Genomic DNA, 25,439 nt, shown 5'->3' on the forward strand with positions numbered 1-25,439 from the left:
AGCTTCACAATTTTCAAAAAGAATTAACCATTCACAAAAATTGAAACCCATCTGTGCGTCCACAGATTGTTTTACATTTAGTTTCTTTCCTCGAACGATAACCGACTGGAACAACCTCCCGTCAAACATTATTGATTGTACAACAGTTTTTGATTTCCTTTGTAACATCAATTGTCTCTGTCAAACTTCACCACCGCATTCCCTTGTATAGGCCTCAGCCAAGCAGTATTGAATAAATAAATAAGGCAAAAGAATAAAAATTATCAAGCAGTAGGCAAATTTGTCAGACAACTTCCAAGAGCATTTACATGTTGAGAACATGCAGTATAACAGCAGAGCATAGTAACAAAATGATTATGCATCCTATGACAAAGCAAAGATGTAATAATTTTGTATTTCTGTACATAAAGTGACTTGTCATTTAATCAATATGTCTTACACAGTAGCTGAATCTTTCGCTTAAAACACAACTTAGATAACCCTGAGGAAGGATTTTTGGCTATTTGGCCATCTTGTAAGAGTCAAAATACTAAATGTTTCATTTGCATAAGTAATTGGCATCTTCAAGAGTCAGTAATCAGAAAGCTAGTATTTAGGCTATGTCTGATTATGCTTGCACTACTTTGATTGGAAACATTGACTATGTTGACTCTTCAAGAGATGGTCAAGTAGCTAGAAATTCTTATATAGCAGTAGTAATGATGGCAAGGAAAGCTTGATTTGTTTCATCATAAACAAAAATATTTTGAATAACTAGATAATCTGTGAGGGTTCAGTCCAAGTAAAACTTTCAATATTTCAAAAAAAGCAAAAGGATACTAGTTCATGTACAATGATACAAGGGATCGCTTTGCTCTATTAGCATTTATTGCAGTATTTCTGACAAGAATAGCAAGAACTTTATGTTCTACTATGGCTCCATTGAAAAGTGGACCAAAAAAAGGCACCTGAAGGGAAAAAAGAGCATGTGTGAAAACATTAATAATAACAATAAAAAAGCTAAAACTGATTATGTAGACTCTTTTAGTATCATTTCATTTCTTTCTATCTAGTATGTTTCTTAAATGGAAATATTGTGTTGTTTAGGAAGTTTTGTGTCAATATTTGGTAGATAGAAATAAAAGATGTCTGAACATAGCATACTGATGGATATTGTAATGTTAACATTGAAAATAGCACAGGTTGACATTAAAAAATGCAGCCATCGATAATTCTGTTCCTTCAAATTTCCAGCATGAACTTTGGAGCGCATTTACAAAGTTACTGTGTTGGCAAGTCACAGGGCCGCAACTAGGGGGGTGGGGAGCAAGCATATCTCGTGCCCCGGAAGCTAGACCAGAGGGGACACAAATTTTATTCTCAAACCTCTCCTTCCACATTACAAGGGGGCGCAAATTGCGCACTTGTCCCAGGTGACCAAACATCTAGTTGCGGCCCTGGCAAGCCACTGTTTTCTTTATTTAGTTGAACTGAAATTCTGTACCACTATTTTATTTAGTTGAACTGAAATTCTGTACCACTATTTTATTTAGTTGGTGAGCATTAAAATTTTATGCTTGCAATTCATTGTTTATATATATAATTTTCTTTCTTTAAAAGACTCTACAGATAGTAATTTTCTGTTAAATACAGCATAACAACCATGAAAAATCTGATATTACTCCGGTCCAGAGGTTGCCCATTTTTGAATGTCAACCTATATCATTAAAAACAGGTAACTTGTGCTGATACCATAACCTCTTTGCTCCAGAGTCACACATATATACACCTCAGTTTAAATGGTTTTAAATGATTTTTAATTATTTCTTTTATAAATTAAGACCTGAAAACTACACGTGTACCTATCTCAAATGATTCTAGTAAAGAAATTGCACTAACTAACCCTAATTAATCAATTAATTTAAATAAAATTCTTTTTAAAGGACATTTTGACTTTTTTGGCTCAGGTGTGAATAGGATAAAAGGTGACATGTTAAAAATATTTAGGAAAAAAATATTTGATATAAAATTTATTTATTTTTTTTTTGCTCTTTTGAAGATGAAACAAATCAAAGTACACTCAAAACCATTCATGCTTTTCTAATAAACTATAGTAAAAAGCAGTGGCATCAAAGCTGGGGGTGCTGTGGGTGGCACCCACAGAATTTTGTATCCTGCGGCAGAGCACTTTCAGAAATCAGCATCTTCAACGAAAAACTGAAGTCGAGCACCCACAAGTCCTAAACACTTCACACATGCCCCTAATTAAAACTGTCATACAAACAATTATTAAGATATATGCCAAAGGGGAAATGTTCTAACAAAAAGAATAGCACATCAGTGATGGTTTGACAAGTTTAAAAAAGCTTGTGATTTCAACTTTAAAAATAAAGCATCACTCAGGCAGACTGAGGGTCTTCCACCACTGATATTCGATAAATCAATAAAATTAGGGAGAATAATATATTTAAATTAACAAAGTAGCAGAGATGCTGAAAATATAAAAATCTAACAAAACGTTTGCAAATTTAACTATAAAAGCATCAATGCCAATAAACAAACTATTGCTATTTTTCTTGATATCTCTAAGGCATTTGACACTGTAAATCACTAAATTTTACTTAGAGAACTTTATTATGCTGGTGTCAGAAGTGAACCACTTCTTTGGTTCAGATCATACTTAAGAAATAGAACACAAAGCATTAAAATTCACAATTAACTCAGTTTTTACTCGAACATTGGTAGAGGAGTTCCCCAAGGATAGGGTTACACACCGTCCTCCTTTTTGATGTCATTTCAGGCATCCTACTACTTTTCGGAAAATTCCCTTTTTTGTCCTCCTTTTCAGGTTTCTGAAATTTTTTTTCTTTTTTTTTCTGGGGAAATTATTTTTTTTTTTACACTTTGAAGCATATATTTCTTCACTGATATAAGTGTTTCTGTGGTTTCTCCCCATGCATTCACCAATAGCTGTTGAAATTCCCATTTTTTCTGTTTCTGCTTTTTTTAGCAGTTCTGATTTAGAGTTGGGAAAAAATATTGTTGTGACCGCTTTTACTGGTCAAAATTGTGGAGCCAAATATTGTGAAAATTGGTATAAGTGACATCACTAAGGGTGCGTGCGCAAACATCCTCCTTTCTCAGTTTTTGAATCTGGTAACCCCACTCAGGGATCTATTTTGGGTCCATTGCTTTTCATTATTTTCATCAATGATTTTTGTTCTCTAAAACTTTTCGGTAAAATTATTACATACGGCAATGATTTTATAATTCTTTATTCATGGGCCGATCAATATACACTAATAACTCAGACTGAGCATGATCTTCTAACTATTAAAGATTGGTTTGCTCAGAACGACATGAAGTTAAACCTAGACAAAACAAAGTTTATTCACTTTTGTCTCAGGGGAAGTCTCAGCTCTCATGCAACAGGTTGTTCACATCAGGCTTGTACAGTCGGATCCGTTATAGCAAAAATCTTGTTGTAACGAAAACTTTTCCAATCCTTCAAATCAATTTACATAGCAACAATGTATTGTGCAATTCCAATATAATTAAATGAAAAATCCGTTATAACGAACTCGAAAACAAGTGTCCAAAAAAACAAAAGTCAATTTCCATGTACTCTTTCAAAGGTTTTGAAAAAAATTGGACGAAATTGAAATTGTAAATTCAAACAGTAGTTATAGGATCTCCTAGGAAAAGGATCTAACTTTCGAATTTAAAAGATGTGGATGCAGCTGTTTTTACCTGGTTTCAGGACATTTGTTTCCAAAATGCACCAAGTTACTGGTCCACTCATAGGAGAAAAGGTTTTAGAATTCGCACATGCTTTTGCTGTGATGGGAAATCTTTAAAGCAAGTGTCGACTGGCTGAATCGTTTCAAAGAATGGTATGGTTTGGTAACAAACCAGATTTGCGGGAAAGCAAATTCAGTTGATATGAAAAATGTCAATGACTGGAAAGCTGGTGAAATAGCGAAAGTGATAAAGTCATATGATCCTTCCGATGTATTCAGTGCAGACAAAGCCGGAATCTTTTCCCAACTGTTACCTATCAAAACTTTGAAAAAGACAAGTGCATTGGTGGCAAAAATTCCAAGCAACCCTTAATTGCTTTGTTTTGCTGCAACATGAACGGAACCAAAAAAAAGAAAAGTTATGGTGATTGGAAAATTTGTGAATCCATGGTGCCTGAAGATCAGTAATTACTGCCTTGTAATTACAAATCAAGTCGAAGGTCTTGGATGACTACAAGAATTTTTAATGAGGGACTAGTTAAATTTTATGGAAAAATGAAATAAAAAAATAAAAAGATATCCTGCTTTTTATTGCCAATTGCACTGCACACATTGAATCTTCAAAATTAGAGTGGATTCGCATCGAAAACATGCCTCCTAACTGCACATCTGTTGTGCAACCATTTGACTGATGCATAATTAAGGTGGTGAAAAGATATTACTGTACGCAACAGCTGATATGTATTCACCAGCTTTACAATAAAGAAATCATAGTGAGGCCGGATGTCAAGCCCGCTATGCATGGCCCCCACAAGGGGTGGGATGACAAGGCTCCGGCCCTGGGAGGATTTTAATCATTTTTTTTTTGTTTTTTCACTCTATAAATTCAGCATAAAGGGGGCCCCGTGAAAGTCTGATCGGGGGCCCGTAAAAGATCCCAGCCTAGGGGCCCTGCTTCAGGATGTGGGGGGCCATGCTGCTATGAATGTGGTAGCTGGAGCCTGGAAGGATATCGCTCAAAAAGTCATTTGTAATGGGTGAAGGAAAGAAAATTTAATAGCAGTAGAGTTCTGTGAAACACTGAATAAAGCTGATAAAAGTGCATCCATCGATTTGCAGCCTTTGTGATAATCCATTGCAAAAGAAACGTCCATTGCAAATGGATGCTGGACGATTTCTTTTCACTTCACTAACGATGATGTCTTCACTTCAGAACCATTAACGGACAATGATATCGTTCGTGCGATACAAGAAAACAATGAACAATCACTTGCAGACAGCAGTGACAAAGACAAGCTTTCACTAGAGTTTATGCTTTGGTACCTACAGTATCTGATACCTTAGCTAGTTTGGAACTCTAAAATGATATTTATCAGATAAAGGGAACCTTCCAGACTATTTGTTTGAGCATGCATATACTTTAGAGAAATTTTTTGTTTCCTCTGCTTCCGCAATACTTGTGCAAAAAAAAATATTACGGATTATTTGCCTCTAAAATGCTAATTAAGTAAAACTTATGCATAAATCTCCAATGTTTAATTTATTTGAGTTGCTTTGTGCTATTTTTAAAATTCAACTTCATTCTTTTTATTATCTATAACGTAAATAAGTATTTTTTCCTTGGAATCTAATTCTGCTACAACGAATCCTTTTTTGTGAAAGTTAAAAATCTGAAATTCCTTTTTAACAAAATTTCGTTATAATGGGATTTGACTGTAATTGTCAATGTCTAAGAGAGGTTGTGGAAATATCTCGGTATCTATGTTGATTCTGATTTAAAATGGGAATCCCATGTTGATTTCTTCACGAAAAAAATCAAATTTTTCTCACATAGGTTTTATCTGTTTATCATCAAGTTGTCAATTATTGTGCTTCAATGAAAGAAAATAGTTTGAAACAGTCAATTGATAAAATGAGCTCAAGGCAGCATTTGACAATAAAGTTATTTTAGAGAGCTATCTGCAGACTCGAAGTAGGTGAGCCACAAGTGGAAGTTGCAAGATAATTAAATGTCTACAGTTCTGTGGTGAATGATGTTGGGGAAATACAGAACCATTTAAAATTCAGAAGTTCAACCTGATGAAGGTAGGCAAAGAGCTGCAACTTTTTCAGATAACAGATGTATGTAACGTTCTGCACTTCCCCACAGCTGAAATACTGTCTCTCCTCAGATTGATGCTTGCTGCAGCTACAGGATTGGTGGTATTAACCACAACAATACAAATAAAGATTTATGAAGGAGGGCTGTATGCAAGATGACAAGTATTATTTGTGTACTTTACCTCCCACCATGGGAGAGAATGTTTAAATTGGATAATCATGTTAACTGGTCTCAAAATCGAAGGAGGACTGTATTTTTCGTTGATGAGTTACAGTGTGCTGTGTTCTACAGAGGTATTCTTGATGTGTTCTAAGAAGATGTACACAACAGATGGCATCACTACTATACCAGCAAAGAACAACAATTGTTTTTCCAACCAAAATAGGGCACTTTTAATATACAATGGATCGTGTTTGTAACATTTCCCAAAAAACTGTCGTGGAAAACCATTGTAAGCGGGAAAAAGCTTTAAAATGGAAAACCTAATGAGAATTAGTTAGTTGGGACCACGAAAATAAGTTATACTAAACAGGAAAACATTTCAAGTGGGAATGTTAGGAGCAGGATCCAATGAATATACAATATTTTTTTAGGGGATACTTTTCAACAATACAGAAAATAACCAATCAACCCATTTATTTATTTTTGAATGTAAGAAGTAAGAGATAAACCCTGGAAACCATTTTAATGCATGTATCCACCCACGAACTGCCTGGGGGGTTTTTTATGTGAATAGGAGATTGCATGATAATGAAATTGCTGTGATTGCTAATGAAATCTAGTGCTATGATTTTGGAAAGTATGTAAATAAGTGGGTTGGTATTTCCAGCCAGTTAAAAAAGGCCCCAGGAATATTACTTAGCCCAGAGAGTCATGAAGAGATGGCTCGAGCTAGCTCCAAGGGAATATCAAGATTTGGGGAAATGGCTGGAGCCATCTCTCCCAAATCTGAGTAACCCTTCCCTCCAGTGTATGACATCAGCCAGTACTGAGCAAACAATCGTATTCTCATAACTGAGAGAGAACTCTAATGTAATTCTTACATCTTATACAAGCAGGGCTGTCTTAACACATGGACCCATCTGGGCATGGCCAAGGAACGACCATTTTAATTTCCATGTTGTATTTTTCTTTTTCTAGAGCTGTTTACAGATCGTCTTTTTTATGTTAGCACAATGGATGAGACAGGAGCATAGCTAGAATAGAATTTGTCCTTCTTGGAGGCAATTTGGGTTCTAGTTTTCTGTGAATATAGACGCCTGCTTGTCAAAACATGTAAATATGTATGCAAAAAAATGAAATAATCACTGACTAATGAACAGGTATTGGATTCACCCAGTGCATGTTTTTCTTCAGAAAGAAAAAAAAAGGAAAAATTCTGGAACCTTGAAAATGAAGACAAAGAGGAGAAATTTCAAAATGGCTTGAGGACACTCAAACTGGCATAAAAAATGAGGATAACCGGTAACCCTATGTATGGAGGAAAAAGTATTTGTGAAGTTGTTGTTATATCAACAGGTTTCAATTTATTTGCTGACTGCTGCTATAGTATGTGTCTGGAAGGTTTGAGTATGCATGTAGTTGGCAATGCAGAATATAAAAGCTTTGTGTCACAAAAGGTTAAAATTCGTGAAAAACTGAGAAATATAGTATGACAAAGATTATCAACAAGTTTTATAAAAGTTGGTTGCACAGTTTGAGCTATAAGAATTTTTACATTTGTTGTTCATGCTATGAAAATCAGTGCAGACTCATACATGCAGTATTAATTAACACAAACCCCGGGTTTTCTTGATATATGAATTCTGTATAAACGGCCACCAAGTGGATATATTACAATAAGTACATCACAAAACTCAGTAGCTATTATTTCTTTACGGTAATCTCGTGTATGTTCAGACCATACAATATGTACTTCATCATTTCCTAGGTGACGAACCTACATAGAAAAATAAATGAAAAATATTAATATTCATGCAAAATTACTGAGTAAGTCACTGAACTCGTGACAACTGAATTTATTAAACACTTGATCATTCAACGAATACTGGAAAAAAAACTATTTATTTTTAACAATGTATTCAAGAAAAATTCAAGAATTTGATCATAATTTATCATTTCTTTGATATCATGGTGATTGTACTATGTTTCTAATTCTGACAAACACTTTTATACATCAGTGTAATTCAGCTTGATCTTTAAAGTTTATGGATTAAACAGATCTGATAGTTATTCGGATCTGCTTTTTTTCCCTCCAGTTTTTGTAACTTCGCACCTGTCTTGAGAAGTATAAATGTGGCACATTTTCCTAATTCTTTACACTCTCACCTGGGATTTCAAGATCACAACATCATAACAATTTTTTCTTTCCTGCATATGTAAATTTTATCTTTAAGTCATAATATTACCTTCAGCATTGCTTCTCATTGTTGGAACAAGAATCACATTTTCAATTTCTTGGGCAAAGTGGAACCTGGGCGGTACAGAGAGTAAAATCTGAATAGCTACTGGATTTCTACGAAGGGGTACACACTAACATTTTCAAGGACATGCTGATGAATGACATGAAATAACCACCAGTAATTCTATTACAATGGCTGACTTTATTTTCCAGAAAATTTCTGCACCAGTTACGAGATTGTCAAGAGAACAGCCAAATTCCATAATCTTGGCTCAAGGGGAATTAGAACCAGAACCCCCCCCCCCTTGCGTAAGCCAATGTGCACTCTGAATTTAAAAAAAACAGTTACAGTAGACTCTTGATAATCTGATCGTGTGCATTTTTAGGTGGGTTTTCTTTGATCATAGAAGTTGGTAGGAATCATAGAAGAGGAAAACATGTCACTGCATTTCTGTGTACAGAAGTTTATACTATTTAAATGGGGTTTTTCAATAAACTTCCTGTAATCCTGCAATTTCGGCAATCCAGCAATTGTCATTTATGAAGATCATTGATGTGTATATAATGTGATAGAGCTAAGTGGAAACTTTTAAAGCAGTTTTTCCATTATCACAAAGGCAGGCTATTATGATTTCACAGTGCTATATGAAGCTTTCTCCTCCATCTCAAGAATGCTCACTCTTGAGATGAAGAAATTGGGACTACAATAATTTCTCAAAAAATATATATTTGAGAATTCAAAAATCCTAACAAAACTTTGAACTTTTGACAACAATGTGGTCAAAGGGGATACATAACTACATAAAAATATAGACTTGATTGCCTACAAGTGGATGTAGAAAAGAGCTAAAAGTGCATGTGTTAGTATAACAGGCATGAGCTATGGAGAGAGACTTCATTTGTGAAATATTTTTTCAGTGTCATGCATAAGTGTCAGGGGAATATGATAAGAAACGTTGATTATTTTCAATGCTTCTTATCACTCCATCAATCCAGTTTTTAAAAAAATATACATCAGTACTGGTTGGTTAGGAACGGTTATAGGCTGTAGTGTCAAACATGGTGGTGAAGAAGTGAGTTATTGCACAGAACCCTATTAGACAAACACTTCAGTTTAAAAAAAAATGTGATCCTTGTTTGAGGAGGTCATGGGGAAAATTTTGCCAAGGTATAATAAATGCCTTAATCAAAATGATAGTTATGTGAAAAAGTAGCACCAACATTTTGTATACAATGAAGATTAAGTATATATTCACCTTTAATTTTTATTCCCACTTTACTGAAGGTTGTAAAAAACCAAATACTATGCGTAAAAATAAGTGAAACAAAACTACAAAATATCATAAGGATTGTTATCAGCAATACAAATAAAATAACAACGAAAATTTCATCTATCCAGATGCAATCATGCCAGCCGATGAATAGCAAAGTTATAAAAAATTCAAACATTATTTTAGTGCTAAAAAATATCTGAAAATTTAAAAAAAAATCTCATACTTTTTTATTCAATGCATCTTTTTCGACTGACATCCTGGTTGAAACATGGAAAATTACTTCAATGAACGAAGTTGCATAGTAAGGTGCTGTATCACTATTTTTACTGCTTTGTAAGCCACCTAAAAATCCAAGATGATTTTCAAGCTCCACCTATAAAAATATTATAAAATAGTTAAGTTAATAGAATTGATGAAATACTAAAGGTACCTAAAGCAATCACAATACACAATTGTTTTTCCCAATAAATATAAAATTAAAAGAGCTAAAATACAATAAAATTTGGATATTATGGCATGCAAATAAAAATATAAGGGCCACAGCAGCCAAATTGCCCAACAAGGTGGCTGAAAAAATTTGGCCATTAAAATATATGGATGTCAAATATAACTAAAATACCAAACATAAAAGTATATATATCACCAAAAAAAATTTAATAATATATTATACACTGCCCATAAAAACGATTATGGTTGTCTTAGCTAAGTATGGATAGCCTCTAGGTTAATCCCCCTATGTTTATCATACTTCATTTTAAACATATCCATTGTGTTAGAATTCACAACTCCAAGAGGTAAGTCATTCCATTTATTGACAACCCTATTAGAGAAAAACTCTATTAATAACTCATGGTCAATACTATCCATCCCGTTGAAACTTTTAAACACTTTGATCATATCCCGACACCTGTGTTCCTCCAATGTAAACATATGAGGGAAATCAAGTCTTTCTTCATAGCTCAAGCCTTGCATGCTAACAAGAGCACACATAGCTCTTCCCTGCACCCCTTCGACCAAGTCTATGTCCCTGTGTAGGTATGGTCTCCAGTCTAGGACAAACTAGGTCTCGAAAAAACAAAAGAATGACTTTGCAACGTGAAGCAGTGCAGTTTTAACACATAGGCCCATAACCGGGTCTTGTATCTCTTCCATATCTTTCATTGACGGTCTCCATATATCTTCATTCATTGATATGAGTGTTCTTGTGGGTTTTTTTTCATTGACCAATAGCCGTGGAAACTCCAACAATTTTTTCTGTTTTTCCTTCATTTTTAAGTGGTTAGATTTTAATTGGGAAAAATGATTGTTATGGCAGATTTCATTGGTCCGAATAGTTGTGCCATCTGTTGACAAAATTGGGAAAAGTGACGTTATTAAGGGTGAGCATGCAGGCATCCTCTTTTCTCAGTTTTCAAATCTCGTAACCCTAGTTTAAGTTAGTACCTGATGGACTTGGCTTAGATAAACCATGTAAGTATAGTTATCAGAATTAAGGTTTTGAAGTTTGAGGAACAAAATTGGTCTGATCTTTTGAACTTTTTGTCACACGTAAGTAATTTTTTGCCCAAGAGCTAGTTAGACCAGAACCTACAGTTAATTGCCAATCACAGCAGCAGTGTTGAACATTTATTATCTTTAACATATCTTGCAGAGGGGTTGATAGTATTGTGTTCTGTGATTATTTCATTGTAATTTTTATTGCACCTCTACATAAAAAAAGATTCTGACAAGAACAAATCGGGGGATCAAACTCATGTGACACCTCCGAGAATCCCCTTTAGAATGTAAGAGAGTATCTTATCAACCTGAGCTACCATGCCTAAATATTTTGTGACAGCAGAAAAATGCTTTAATGTCAGTGGTGATAACAATGAGTTATCAACTGAGATTTAAAGCATAGTTGTCAAAGAAAGAGACAACATGAAATGTCTTTTACGTGCAAGCAATAATGATCAAATAACAGTAAAAAGTTGCATTGTTTCGGCATTTGAAATCCTTCAGGACTTGTACCTAAAAAATACAACAGTACTATATTTTTAATGTTGTAAAGAATATCCTCACAGTGATATCATCATTACAAGATGAGTTGATACCTTTCTGTCTGCCAATAAGAAATCAATACTGGAGGCATTGTCTAAATTTGCACATTTTTCCTTAGTTGAAGGTGTGTCAACTGATGCATATGTAGTTGTAACAAAGTTTTAGAGTCAGTGGCAGTTCCAGGCAAAAGAGATGGGGGGAGGGGGGGTAACCGCCCCTCCCCCAAGAGCCTTCAAACAATAGGCAATGGGGCGATCGCTCCTCCCAAGAGCCTTCAAGCAAACATAATTCTGGTTACCTTATTTTTTTTCTTTATTAATCTTTATTTATTTATTTTTTCTCATATTTCCTCTAGCTGAAATTGGTGCACCCTAGGAAGTGTGATCTTGAGTTTTCTTATGGTGGTAAGGTTAAAAGAAGCCATAGCGCGGAGAAGGGTCAGTTGTATTCCTGCCAAAGATAGCCTAGGTTCTGTGGGGATTCCATGCGATTTAGTCATCATTGTGCCTTTCCGGTGCAACTCATCCATACATACCCCTAGCGCCTAATGCCACATGTGTAATTTTTTTGCAAGGGAGAGGGGCAAACGTACATTATTCAGTTTTCTTGGTAGCACACAATAAAGCACAAGCCATCGAATAAAATGAATCATCTTTTTCCAGCAATTCTTTTTTTTCCCTCTTTTTGGCTGCTGTCCTTAAAAATGTAAGCTCGAGATGGACCAAAAAATAGCCAGATCTTTGAAAAAAAGCTATTTTTGGTAAGTGAAAATTTTAAAGTTTAAAATAGGTGGGTGAAGAAAATAAATTCTACAACTTATGTAGCACATCTGAATTTTTCCCTGGGAATGAAGCTGGATTCGCTCGCAGATTCACTGATAATGACATTAACAGAACAGAGGCCCAGAGGCCCACACATTTATGATTTTCCTGCTCGCGGGCTACACAAATCTTTCCACTTTTCCACAATTCTAGTCTAATTTTCTTGACTACTCTTTTCTTGAACTTGCCACCCTGTGCAATAATCCGCTTGGCCTCCCTACACTCCTGCAAGTACACCTGAGACTCTAAGTCACTCTTTTGGTCACTCCCTTGCTCACACACTCTTTAAGTCACTCTCATTTAGTTATTCACATTCTTGCACTCTGTTCTGGTCATTCACATGCTTGCACACTGTTTTGGTCACTCACATGCTCTAGGTCACTTTTTTCATTGCTCACTGACATGATTCCTTGCTGGGTTACTCTTTTGATCATTTACACATGCTCTTATGGTTATTCCCAATCTTGAACATACTCCAGATCACTGTTTTGATCATTTACACATGCTCTTATGGTTATTCACAAGCTTGCACATACTCCAGATCACTGTTTTGGTCATTGAAATGCTTCCACGCTCTCAAGGTCATGCTTTTGGTCATCCACATGCTTGCCCACACTCTAGCAAGGCTGTAGCAAGAGGAGAGGGACTTGGGGGTCTGGTCCCCCTGAAATGTGAGAAAATGATTGAAAAAAAGGGGAAAAGATGGCCAAATCTATTGTTCTATTACTTTGGTTCCCCCAAACAAAATTTCTGGCTACAGACCTGTACTCTAGGTAACTCTTTTGCTCTTTCACAAGCCTGCAAATCACTTTTTTCTGCAAGATCACTTTTTGGTCACTCACTGACCTAGCGTCTAGCTATCTAGGCAGAGGTGGATTTATTGAGGGTTATACAAATTTTGCCGCCTTTCTCTCAATTTTCTTGGCTAATCATTCTTCAAATTTGACGCCCCTCTGAACTGGCCACCCTGTGCTATGGCCCACTAAACTCCCCTATAAATATGCCACTGCAGGGACCCTCACAGGGTAAGGATAATGGGGATTAGAATGATTCTCATCATTTTTTTAATTTCAAGTCTACAAATTCACTATAGTGGGGCCTCAAAATATGAAATATCTGAGCAAAGCCCCCAAAAAAGAAAACTACCCAAGAGCCCTGCTTCAGAAGATGGGCTCTTGAACATAGCCTCTATATAATATCTGAAAATGTAGGCCTCTGCACCATCCAATAATTTGAAGCCTTTAAAATTTGAAATCTTTCAGGTGCAAATAAATAAGTACCTGGATTAAATGTTACAAGTGGATCCAGCTAATAACATTTCTCCAAAAACCATCATAAAAACATTGTAAACAAAATAATGCATTATATGGGAAATATCAATGAATATTAGTGACAGATGGGATCATGAAAATGAATTGTACTAAGCAGAAAAAGGTTCTAAGAGCAGTGCCTCGACCAGATGCTTGGTCAGCATTTTGCTTCCCCACCCCTTGTAATGTTGAAGGAAAGTAAAAGGGTGAAATACATTCCCCACTCTTGGTCCAGTGCCCGGGGCACCAAACCTGCTTCCCCTCTTACAAGTATCGGCCCTGAGGAACATTATAAGCAGAATCCACAATATACAATTGAATGTGTGGTGTTAGATGTTCTGCAGGAATAAAATTCATTATTTTATGAGAAGAATCTTTTCAGACAAAAATCTCTTAAAATCAATATCGTGCACTTGATAATCATAATAAATTATTATTTAAAAAATGCAAATCATTCCACATTTTGCACGAAAGTAAACTTTTGTTATTTAACATACCTGTGGCAGAATAACATTTTTGAATATGTTTTTGACAACCATAGTCTGCACAAAATTGAAAGAGAAATTTATTATTTAAATTGTGCAATTAGAATTTCATTAGGAAGTTTTTTACTCTTAAATTTCTCTTTATTCACACCAATTAGAACCCACATATTCTATTGAAATATGCGCTAATTGTTTCTTGTTATCGAAAATAGTCTATATTTATCTCTATAATTTTTCAATGTTAATTATAAAGTATTTTCATATTTTGTCTTGACTTTCTACTTGCATAAGCCCAATTTACCATTCAATGTATTTGTGTTTCCAATGTTTTGTATTTCTTGATTGGTAATTCCAAAACTCATGCTAAGGTGATTCCAAATTAAAGTTTTCATCCTTTATGAGTATTTTATTTTCACAAACAAGAAATTTATGTTTGAAGATAATTACAATAATTTTGATGTTCTTCAGTCAAAAGCAGATGTATGGTTTTGCCGCCCTTCTAATTTTCTTGACTCTTTCCTCGAATTTACCACCCTGTGCTATGACCTGCTTGCCTTTCCCCCACTCCTGCAAGTACACATGCATACACATTCATAGTGTTATGATCGACCCCCGATCGAAACACCACAGCTTGAATTCACTTTGAGCTGGAATTCTGAGAAAATTTGAATAGACCAATCAGGTAGCACTATTCCGCAAACGTCCAATCAGGACACTGCATTCGTATCTCACACAGGCTCACAGCTTCATTCTGACCACAACGTTTGAAGTGAACAGACGTACTTTTATCAGCCACCTCTTTGGGCATTTTGTCTGTTGTGGCGTTGTATTTGTATTTGTACTTTTTCCGCTGAGCAAACGAGCGTTAAGATTTGGTATTCAACCCAAGTGGGAAACTTGGTCAGCGTAACTAGCGGTTAAATATTTTTCCTCTGAAGATGACACCCATTGGTGTCAAAATGCATTAGGATTTTTGTATTTTTGTGTATTTGCCTTATTCATTGGTGTATTCTTAATAATCTTCAGCAAAGTTGATCAACTCTTCCAAAAATGTAGTGATGCAATCATTGAATAGTATCTGAAAGCTAGTATAAATTTGGGCACGTGATGATTGTTTTTCATCATCAATACAGAAGCAGAATATTACTATCTTGGTAGGTATAATAAATAAGAAAGACTGGAAAAAAACTTTATATGAAACGTGTTTGATGCGTTTACAAATAAAGACACTGCATTTTGTGGTTTATGGGAAAAAAAGGCGGAAATATTCTTCTACTATGTTCAATGCATTGAAATATATATAAGAAAATTTCTGAAACTGGCTAGTTTTACAACGAAACAAAGTATATTGTTTATCAGGTGGCTCAAAAGCATTCCATGCATATATCATTCATTTGCCAGTGTGCGTTTTCCATGGGATTCCACGTATCATCAAGAAATGTTTGGTCACTTTGTATAAAAATGAATAAAACTGGGAAAGTTAATTTTATTTCTTGTTGCAATTAGCTAAAAAGCTAAGAGGCTCCTAATTTCTTATTCATTAGAAGCACGGTAACCTAGAGGTAGATAAGATAGTCTCCTAAAGTAACCTACAGATGTTTAGAGGCATCGCAAGTTTGATACCTACTACTACACCAAACACCATACCGCTATACTGCAATTTATTGCCATTAATGAGATGGGATGGAAATGAAGGCGCTGTCTATCGGTCTTCACCTCAAGCTTGTTAAGGAAAATACCTTATCAATTTCCTCCCTCGGGTTTGAACCTGCGACTGTGACAGCAACCTTCATGGTGGTAGATGAACATCTTACCACCACGCCATTCTGGTGTCCAGTTTGATACCTGGTTCATCCTTGTCAAAAACTTTTCGGATGCGGGAGAGCAACAAAGATGGTGACATGACCACAGAAAAAGATTGCTACTGCAGGGAGTCCCACACTGAGGGGTTAGCGCACCAACCTTTTGGTGAGTATAAAAAGGATGCCATTTGGAATTGGCAACAAATTGTAGGTCCTGGTCTAATTAGCCCTCATGTGCAGAAAATGACCATGGTGCAACAAAAATGATCGTAATCAAACATTATTTCTTTAGGAATAAGAATTTTGCTCTGATGGAAAGTCAGGAAGAAGCATTCGAAAGGAAAAAGAATCCTATTTAAAATATCTATGTATGAACACTTTGTCTTCAGCCATGGTTTACCTGGAAAAGTGAAAGCCAAGATGTTTATTAATGGCTTGACAGCGTCAGCATTTACTTTGAGGAAGAACACTCACCCTCTTGAACCACCAACTATGAAAGCCTACCCTGCTGGAAAAATCCCAATCAACAAGAAAAAAAATGATAATCTGCAAAAACTTGCTGAATATACCACAGACTATGCTGAATTCTACAACATGATTTTAAGTTGGCCAACATCTGTGAAGTTAAAATAAGAGAAGATTCTGACTATATATATATGCAGAATAGTGAATAATATTACATATGATTATTTTATTTCCCCAAAATATCTGTAATTGACCAAAACAAAATCCAATGTTATTAAAAAGTCAGCTTTATTGATTTTTACCCCTAACTGAACTTATGAATATCATAAAAATGGTAAACAGTGTTGTAAACTTATTTTATTGCAGAAACCCCCTAACTGCAGAGGCGAGGCTGGAATTTTTTTTTACCTCTCTGCCCTGAAAATATCTGCTTTTAGTTAAGTTAGAAGGTTTTTCTCAATTCTGTGGTGTTTGGTCAGAACATAACTCCAAAATCACATTTTTTAGATATAAGCATTTTCATTGTCATTCAAAAATCAAAAATAAAGCAAAAACAAATACAAATGAAAATATCATACATAAGCATGTTGTTTAGCCGTATGCACATATTTGTTCATTTATCTCACTTCTAATTATTTATAATTAGCAAGACTTACTTTCAAATCAAAATGCCATTTTTTTGGACATATCATGTTTTTACCAAACACCACAGAATTATCTCAAAATTAAAAATTCTTCACTTCAAGTTTTTGAAATAAGTGCTTCAATTATATTAACATTACATAAAATAATAAGAAAAGAAGAAATTAACAACTGGAAGAAATTACCCTGGAAAAGTATCCTACATTGAACTACTTTTTTTCCCAACTGCACTGCAGTATTCATGGCCACAAAATACTGTACTCAAAAGTGAGTAGTTGGAAATGGCTTAGTTACAATTATCTGAGCTAACTACTACCACTTAACCATATATGTGCCATATATATATATATATTCACAACAATGGGGTAGGGAGAACCACCCCTCCAATCACAATTTAAAAAAATTGAATTTTTTTTATATTTTTCAAAACTTTTAAATTAAAAAATGTAAATAAAGCACCCCATAGGAACTACTACTTCACCAAACACCAACTCTGGCTATATCGCTATATTGGAATTTATTGCCATTAATGAGATGGGTTGGAAATGAAGGGGTTGTCTATCGATGGTCGCCTCAAGTTCATTAGGGAAAATATCTTAACCCCATAGGAACTGGACCCTAAGGGCTTGAGCCATATAATCTGCCATCCTGCAAAAGCATAAGCGGATATGGGGGGACAAATGCCTACCTTCTGTGTATGGAAATCATTTTTTTTAATCATGGGGGATGATCATCCCTATCAACCCCCCCATATCCCCACCCCTGCATTCAATCAACTTTGTGAGGTCACCTATGCCCTCAGTAGATCATGAATATTGAATGCAATCCATCCCTGCATATGCCCTTGCAGGTCATATATATACAGACGTCTGGCAACCCTAGACTCTCCCCATCAATGTTTTTGCCGTATCGGAGTTCCTTCAGCACCTACAATGAAACTTTCCAAAAAAAGTTCAACCGGCACACCCACGTACATTGAAAAGGCATGCTGAGAATGCAAAACTATTGAATACACTATTGATCAATATTAAGTCATGTGCACAATAGCTGCGAAGCACTGGGAGGCATATCAATAGTGGGCTCAAAACAGCAAAAGAACAGAACAATGTTAAACGGAGCAAGATGTAAGTGATCGAGCCGTTTTTTCCATCGATTCAACCTCGGCACCCACCGTCTAAGTCACCACTTTACCGTCAGAATTGTCGCACATCGCTAGACAGGGATGTGCATCAGAAGAAAATGCCATCTAAATAGAATGAGCCTATTTGTTTACTGACTGCATTACCGCGTGCAGACAAAACACATTAGCACAGGTAAAATAAAAAAATTGAAAGAAACTTTTGTTATATATGAGAGCCAAAACCATTGTGTAAAGCTACAAACATAGTCCTGCCGATTTTTCAATTCTGACAGTCAATGCCCCATTCACCGCAGGGATGTAGAGTAGGGGACTAACAGGGTTCCCAGGCTGGAACCCTGTTAGTCCCCTACTCTAATTCTCAATTTTTTTTCATACTATCAATTCACTGTACGGGGGACAGTGAAAAATCTGGCCTAGGGCCATAGAAGATCTCAACTTAAGGGCCTACTGCAGGATATAGTTCTCCACCTATGGAATCCCGTGACACAGTTGATTTCTTTTTCTTGATTGGAAGGCCCGGCCATGCACATGATTAATGGAAAATAAATAAGTAAAAATGAAATAATAAAACACTCGTCGCCAATGCTGTCTTAACGCATGGGCCCACCCGGGAACCTCAAGAGTAAAGGGGCCTCATAAAAATGAGATCTGATTAAAATTTGCTAGAATTTACCAGGTAGGGCCTCAGAAAAACCAATGGGCCTGGGGGGGGCCCATGATGTTCTTAAGACAGGCCCTGCTCACAGCCAGGTTAATGTCAGGGCCCGGCGGTTGAGAAACATTGAACTAGACCAGGGCCTTTGTGATGTTCATTTTTTCCCCTCTTACTCCAGTAAGAGGGGAAACAATCATGCTGGCCCCAACTAGATCAACCCAGGGCCCTTCCAGAGGACACATTTCACATATTCCCTTTTTTATTCACATTTTTCGAAGTCCGATATTAGATACTTGTTATTTGCTCTGTTGTCATGCTTTGGTGTCGGTATAAGATCGCAAGCTTGTCACCGTATTCCAATGGTTCTCTTTTGTCAGCTGCCTCTTTTAAGTAATTCATGGTGCATCTGCGGCTCCCCTTAGTCTGGCAGATATTTTTCCATATAAAAGAACCATGTCAAAGCATAAATAGGTGCACAAATAAATATTTTCAGCTAGCCACGGCACTCATAGGAGCCTTGCTGCACACTTTTAGAAACACTGTGGTATTCCTTTAAATTTGGCTTAAATGTTGTATTGCAACACCATCAGTGACGAATGAGTCAGAAGCTTGTCTTCTCTTGAACTGTCTCGGTCAGTAACATGCATATATCATTGATATCATCGTTCATTATAGCTAGGTAAAGATAGATGCAATTTAAAAAAAAGAAAATGGATAATTATTTTAAAAAACTTCCTTCCTTTGCGGAGGAAAAAACAGTGCCTTTTCACCTGGTCTCCACAAGGAAAGGGCTGCAGCCCTGAGGCCCGGGAAGGGTCTGCCCCGATATATGGGGTGAATACACATTGGCATTGTTCTTTTCTGTTACTACTCACCCATCCATCCCTCCAGGGCAAAAAAAGAAAAGAAACCAGAGAGAGAGAAAAGAAAAAACATTGAATGCCACAGCTTCTCCAAAGCCTATATTTTAGGATTGAAGGGGGGGGGGGGAAATCGAAAAAAAAAAATCTCTGGAGAATCATAAAATCTGTGACCTTTACTCAAATGTTGGCTTTTTCGGGACTTCTGTGACCTTTTTCTCATTCCCTGACTTTTCAGTGATGGTAGACACTCTGTATAATCGCAGCATATGGGAAGGGTGAACCACCCCCCATGCATACTTTGCTAAACATAGCTGTTACAATTGAACCAGATTGTAATAATGCAAAGTAAGTCATTTTACTGCACAACATAAGCTGATATAAACCAATTTGAATCAGCAATGGAAAGTATATCAGATAACACAAAATGTGGTTAATTGAGAAATAGATAATCAAGGTCCTACAGCACTTGAAAAGTTGTATAATGGGTAGTAAACTATAATAAACAAAGACAAAACAATCACCTCCCATCCAAGACCAGCAATGAATTCTTCATACTCCTGACTTCCACTTGTGTTTGACAATATACTTATTTTATCTTCCTGACCTTGAGCAACATAAATTACAGCTATTTTGTGAGTTTCCCGGCTGAAAAAAAAACAATACTTCAGATGACACTTTCTACAATTTGACTCATTTTGGACTTATAATCATAGAATCGCCTACAGGTGAAAAACATAATTACAACAAGTTTTCAAGTCAATTTAACTTAATCTTTGATGAATTAGAAGTAAATAAATATTATGAAACAGAGATGCTGACATGAAGAAAACATCGGGAGGGGCTGGAAATTGCCAGTCATCCCCGGTGGCATCTTTACAAGGGGTCGTAGCGGGCTATAGCCCAGGGCAGCAAATTTGAAGAATGATTGGCCTAAAAAATTAGTAGAATGGGAGAAGGGCAGCAAAATTTGTATAACCCTCAATAAAAGTTTGCTGATAAGGGTGAATCGGGTATCGAACTCGCGAAACCTCTAAACATCCTTTGGTACTTTAGTAAGGTATCTTATCGACCTGGGCTACCGCGCCCTGACATGGACTATGCGGAAATCTTCATAGGATCTTTCTTCTTACTTGTCATTGAAGCAAAGTCTAAATGGCTAGAAATCTATTACATGAAGAAAGCTCCAGATTTTGCTATTATAATTCATTTCCTGCAAAAAATACTCAGTGAACATGTACTACTAGAAATTCTCATTAGTTTCAATTTTCAAATCGCAAGAATTCATGGACTTCTGCAAAAGAAATGGTATTCAACAATGAATGATAGCTCCTGACCATTTGTCAACAAATGGAAAAGCAGAATGTTATTGTCAAATCCTTAAGACAAAACTGAAATGTATAACATTCAAACGAGAAACACTCCACAAAAAATTATGCAAACTACTCTTCCAGTGCAGAGCTACACGTATTTCATGTGAAAAGACACTAGCAAAACTGTTGCTGGGAGAGAAATTCAGAACAAAGCTAGATCTCCTCAAACCTACTACTCTTGAACACATACAAGAACAAAGCAATACAGCCAGTCTTCGACAAATCTTTCAAAGAAAGAGATAGAGTGCAGTCAAGGAATTACACTCATTTAAGTCTATGGAAGTATGGAACAATAGTTCAACAATTGGGTCATGTTCATTATCAAGTTGAACTGATTAATAAATTACCAAGAAACATTTTGAACAGCTTCAACATTGTGAAGTCAACCGACAGTCTCCTCTAACTCCTAACTCTTATTTGACTATCTTCTAGTTCTACGAGACACTTTCCTTGGAAGATATATTACTTTTAATGATCATGTAGGTCAACGAGAGATTCCTGCAGTTTGTCAACACAAGATTTCATCTACGGTAGATGCCTCTACTGAAATGGAAGGAAAACTTCAAGTGCAACTCCTTGACCAACAAGAACTGTTCCTCCAGCTCAGACAACTCAACTGAGAAATTTGACACGCACCAGAAAACCAGTTCAGCGATTGACCTCGTGACCGTTCATTATTAAAATGTTGATTTTGTTTTTAATTTCCAACTGTATTATATATACAGTCAATCCCACTTATGTTTTTCCAAAAATTGCAACTAAAAAATGTTATAAACGAGAAAACGTTTTAAGCGGGAAATGTCTATAAGACAGTAATAAGACAGTTTTTTTCACCGACCATAGCTATTTTATGTAGTATTTTTTAATTTATTAACAAACAATACAGTACAGAGAGATTTAATAGGAAGAAATTATGTATTTTTTATATTCCAGTAAATATTTACGTGCATTATACAGGATATAGTTTGTAGGGAAAAACAAGAAATATACAGTGTATATATATACACATGGAAAAAAAAGAAATCTTACATTTTGATTGTTTAATGTGCTGGGAGGAAAAATTGAATTTTTTGCTGTTGTGACACAACTCTAGAAAAAGCACACAGTTATCATCTACAAATTTAAGAATTTTTATTTTTTCCTCTACACTTAGAGCTTTTCATTTTAACTTGCTCCAGGATGTTTTGACTCAAACTGTGCTTGGCAAAATCTAACGTTACTGTTTCATTTTCCGAAATTTCAAAGATCATGAAAGCATCGTATTGGCTGTTCTGTGAAGAATTAAATTCCAAGGAGTGCAGTTGGAAAATCCAACTTTTCTTATCCAAAAAAGCCGCCTTTACATGCCGCCCTACTTGAGGCTGGCATCTAAAAATCTGTCAAGTTGTTCATGTCACTCTTTTGTGGCTTGATTTTGTATCAATAGATTCATAGGTAGATGAGAAGGCCCACCATTTTATTCCTTCGTTATGCGCAGATGTCATCTAACACCACTATGAGAATAATTTTTTGGAGTCGATCTAGTGCAGCAAATTTGAATAAGACTCCAAAGGAAAAAAAATTAGCCCCTTCTGAGAACTTTTTCTAGTTCTTATCTGTTAGTCTTCCTATTCAGTGACATGACATCGATCACCCAATCGTGTGTGAACAGTGTTAAGGGCAGTTTATGCTCTGCACACTATTGTTGAACAAAATGAGAGAAAAAGAAAAAATATATTCAAGTTATTATTGTGCCTAAAACACTTGAAAAAAAGTACTTTTCAGCCAATTCTTTATGCGCAAACAATCGCTTCCGAAGAACCATAAAAAAGCCCCACCTCTAGTTTTCATATAATAGTTAATCGCTGGCACACAAACAAACACTATTTTAGTTTCTTTACCTGTGAAAAAGGTGGAAAAAATACACTGTTTTCAAGGGAGGAAAAAGCATGGTGTGAATTTTTAGAACGTTGTAAGTGGGAATAGCAAAACATTCAAACATTGTATCTGGGAAAAATTAACATTATCAATATAAGAAAAAAGTTAAATTTGCAAAACTTAGTCGTACTAAGCGAGAAAACGTTTTAAGCGGGAACGTTATGAGCGGGATTGACTGTATATATTTACCATCTCTTAATTTAGTATGGGAGAATTGTTATCTGACAGCACCAAAAAAACATAGTTATGTCCCACAAAGATGGCAGCAGGAGGGAATAAAAACATGTCAGGAATGGATCCCCTATAAATATTGTCCATAGTAAAATAGTCAAAAATTATGTATGCGTTGTGTGCCCACTTTTATTTATACATAAAACGGCCTTCTCATCAAATACATAATACCCTTAGTGAGATATGTCATAAATCTGAAGCTATATTTTTCAATTCAAATATTTATTTTTGCACATAACTTTTGTGACAGATTTTAGGAAGAAAAAAGGTTTATTTAAATTAGAAACAGTGCACTGTCCACTTGAAGGATAAGGTTGCTGGTGGAATGTTGCAGCCACACAGACAATAGAGAATGGTCATCAAGAATCTACTGGTACCGTTCTTCAGTGATGGGGGGTGCTACAAGCTGGGGAAAAAGGGCAATATGTATGAATTTTTTGAAAATAAAAATATTTGTTTCCTCTTCTAAAAATACAACAAACAATTGTTCCTGTCTCTTTACCTTTAGAGCAAACATACAGGGTGTTAAAAAAATGGGATAATTTCTTGATGAGACAGAGGTACATGCACATCCAGTAATGCACGTGTAGTGTTAATTCTTGCACATGGCTAGTCCAAGTGATAAAGAATTTTGAAAAGATAAGAATACTTCATCAACTGCCCTAGGTTACACGAACCAGCTTGCTTATACTTTAATCTATATTATTTTTAAAATGTCAATTTAATATCTGTGCAAATAAATTATGTTGAAATTTAACTTGGAAATGTGCTACCAATGCATCAGCAGTGACATGGACATGATGATATGCCATGGTTGACTCTGGTGCCAGCCAATTCTCATGGGGTAAAAAAGTTTTTTTGTGCATCTCAAATACTTTCATGCTGTTTGCATCCTCATGTGACATGACACTATTTGCATCCTCATGTGTCATGACACTGTTCGCAAACTTCTGCAAGCCACATACCACCCTTATCAGATCCTAAAACAAAATGGCGAATACCACTTTTTTAAAATCATGGGCAAAGAAGGATCAGTGTATTTCGATCACATTATACCTGTTTTTTGGGTCCAGTGGCAAAGTCCTTGTGGCCAGTCTAATAATTTTACATTTTGACGTGCGGTCCACAGAGGTACTCTACTGGGATGATGGCTTCTGTACCCCATAGTGAGGATATGGTTCTGGATAGTGCGGCAGCTTTTGTGTTCTGATGAACAAGTGCTAAATCTCTGAGTGATTTGTTCCACAGCGGTCGTCTACCATGTGAGATAGCTAACATAAACCCCTGCTCATCACACACTGTTGTCCATGACAACTGGCCCTGGGAGGGATTTTTTACCAAAATTGATGTATTTACGATACACCCTTGACGCATTTTGGCATTTTGCCTTGGGCCATTTGCCTGCTATGGCCATGTATTTGTATTTGACACTGTTGTACATAAAAATTTTGGTGCCTGCATGACTTCCTATATATTATGATGATACATTGAAAAGATGGGGAGAACAATAAAAATAAGATTGAATAAGCATGTTTGTTGCGTTAAGAACCAGGAATGAAAGCAATCAACCATTGTTTCACATTGTTGGCAAGAGAGCCACAGATTCAAATTTAATGAAGTAATAGGTTTTCATAAAGTATGGTCAGTTATGTACCTAGATTTCTATAAAAAAAAAGGCACATATGTTCAGGCTTTTAAAAATATTAGTAAATGATCAACACAAGTGCCATAGCTAAGTTTCATTTTCAGCTAAATAAACCAATCAAGTGGCTTCATTTTGCAAACAATAAAACAGAACATACATTCAGACTACTATGCAGGCACTCAGCTTCACACACACACACACAAAATTGGTTCCCTACATTTTGCCTCAGCAATATTTTTTAAAATACATAGAAATCTCTATATACCAATATTTTGTAGACCTATAGAGAGAGAATCATTATACAGCAAAACACTGGTGTAACGTCTATTGCATGTAACATCAGTGTTTAAGTCATGCCGCTTATAAAGTAAATTTCATTTGATCTTCAGGGGTGACATTGTACAGAGATTCTAATTGTATTGAGAGAAATCATTATTAATCACAAATGTTTTGCTAAAATCATTGGTTTAAAATTTGAAAAGATGTATAACAACTTTACTTTGCATACTCTATGTGCCACTGAAAAACTGATATATATGCATAGTAATATAAATTTC

At 35.7% G+C, this 25,439-nt stretch overlaps 1 protein-coding gene across 3 annotated transcripts in view; it reads right to left on the minus strand.

The window, feature by feature from the left end:
- The window catches only part of LOC149073033 (ral GTPase-activating protein subunit alpha-2), a 405,837-nt gene that overhangs the window by 30,600 nt on the left and 349,798 nt on the right, over positions 1-25,439 (minus strand). For all 3 annotated transcript variants that reach the window (XM_089246694.1, XM_089246695.1, XM_089246693.1), the window contains 4 exons: positions 20,241-20,364; positions 9,719-9,868; positions 7,601-7,759; positions 820-947 (listed from right to left, as the gene is read on the minus strand). In XM_089246694.1, coding sequence (XP_089102820.1) covers positions 820-947; positions 7,601-7,759; positions 9,719-9,868; positions 20,241-20,364 — 561 coding nt within the window. The remainder of the gene's footprint in view (positions 1-819; positions 948-7,600; positions 7,760-9,718; positions 9,869-20,240; positions 20,365-25,439) is intronic.

This window comes from Pholcus phalangioides, unplaced genomic scaffold (genome assembly GCF_987345545.1).
Source record: "Pholcus phalangioides strain wild (caught in Gottingen) unplaced genomic scaffold, Ppha-v1.0 ptg000017l_1, whole genome shotgun sequence".
Classification (NCBI taxonomy): Eukaryota; Metazoa; Arthropoda; class Arachnida; order Araneae; family Pholcidae; genus Pholcus; species Pholcus phalangioides.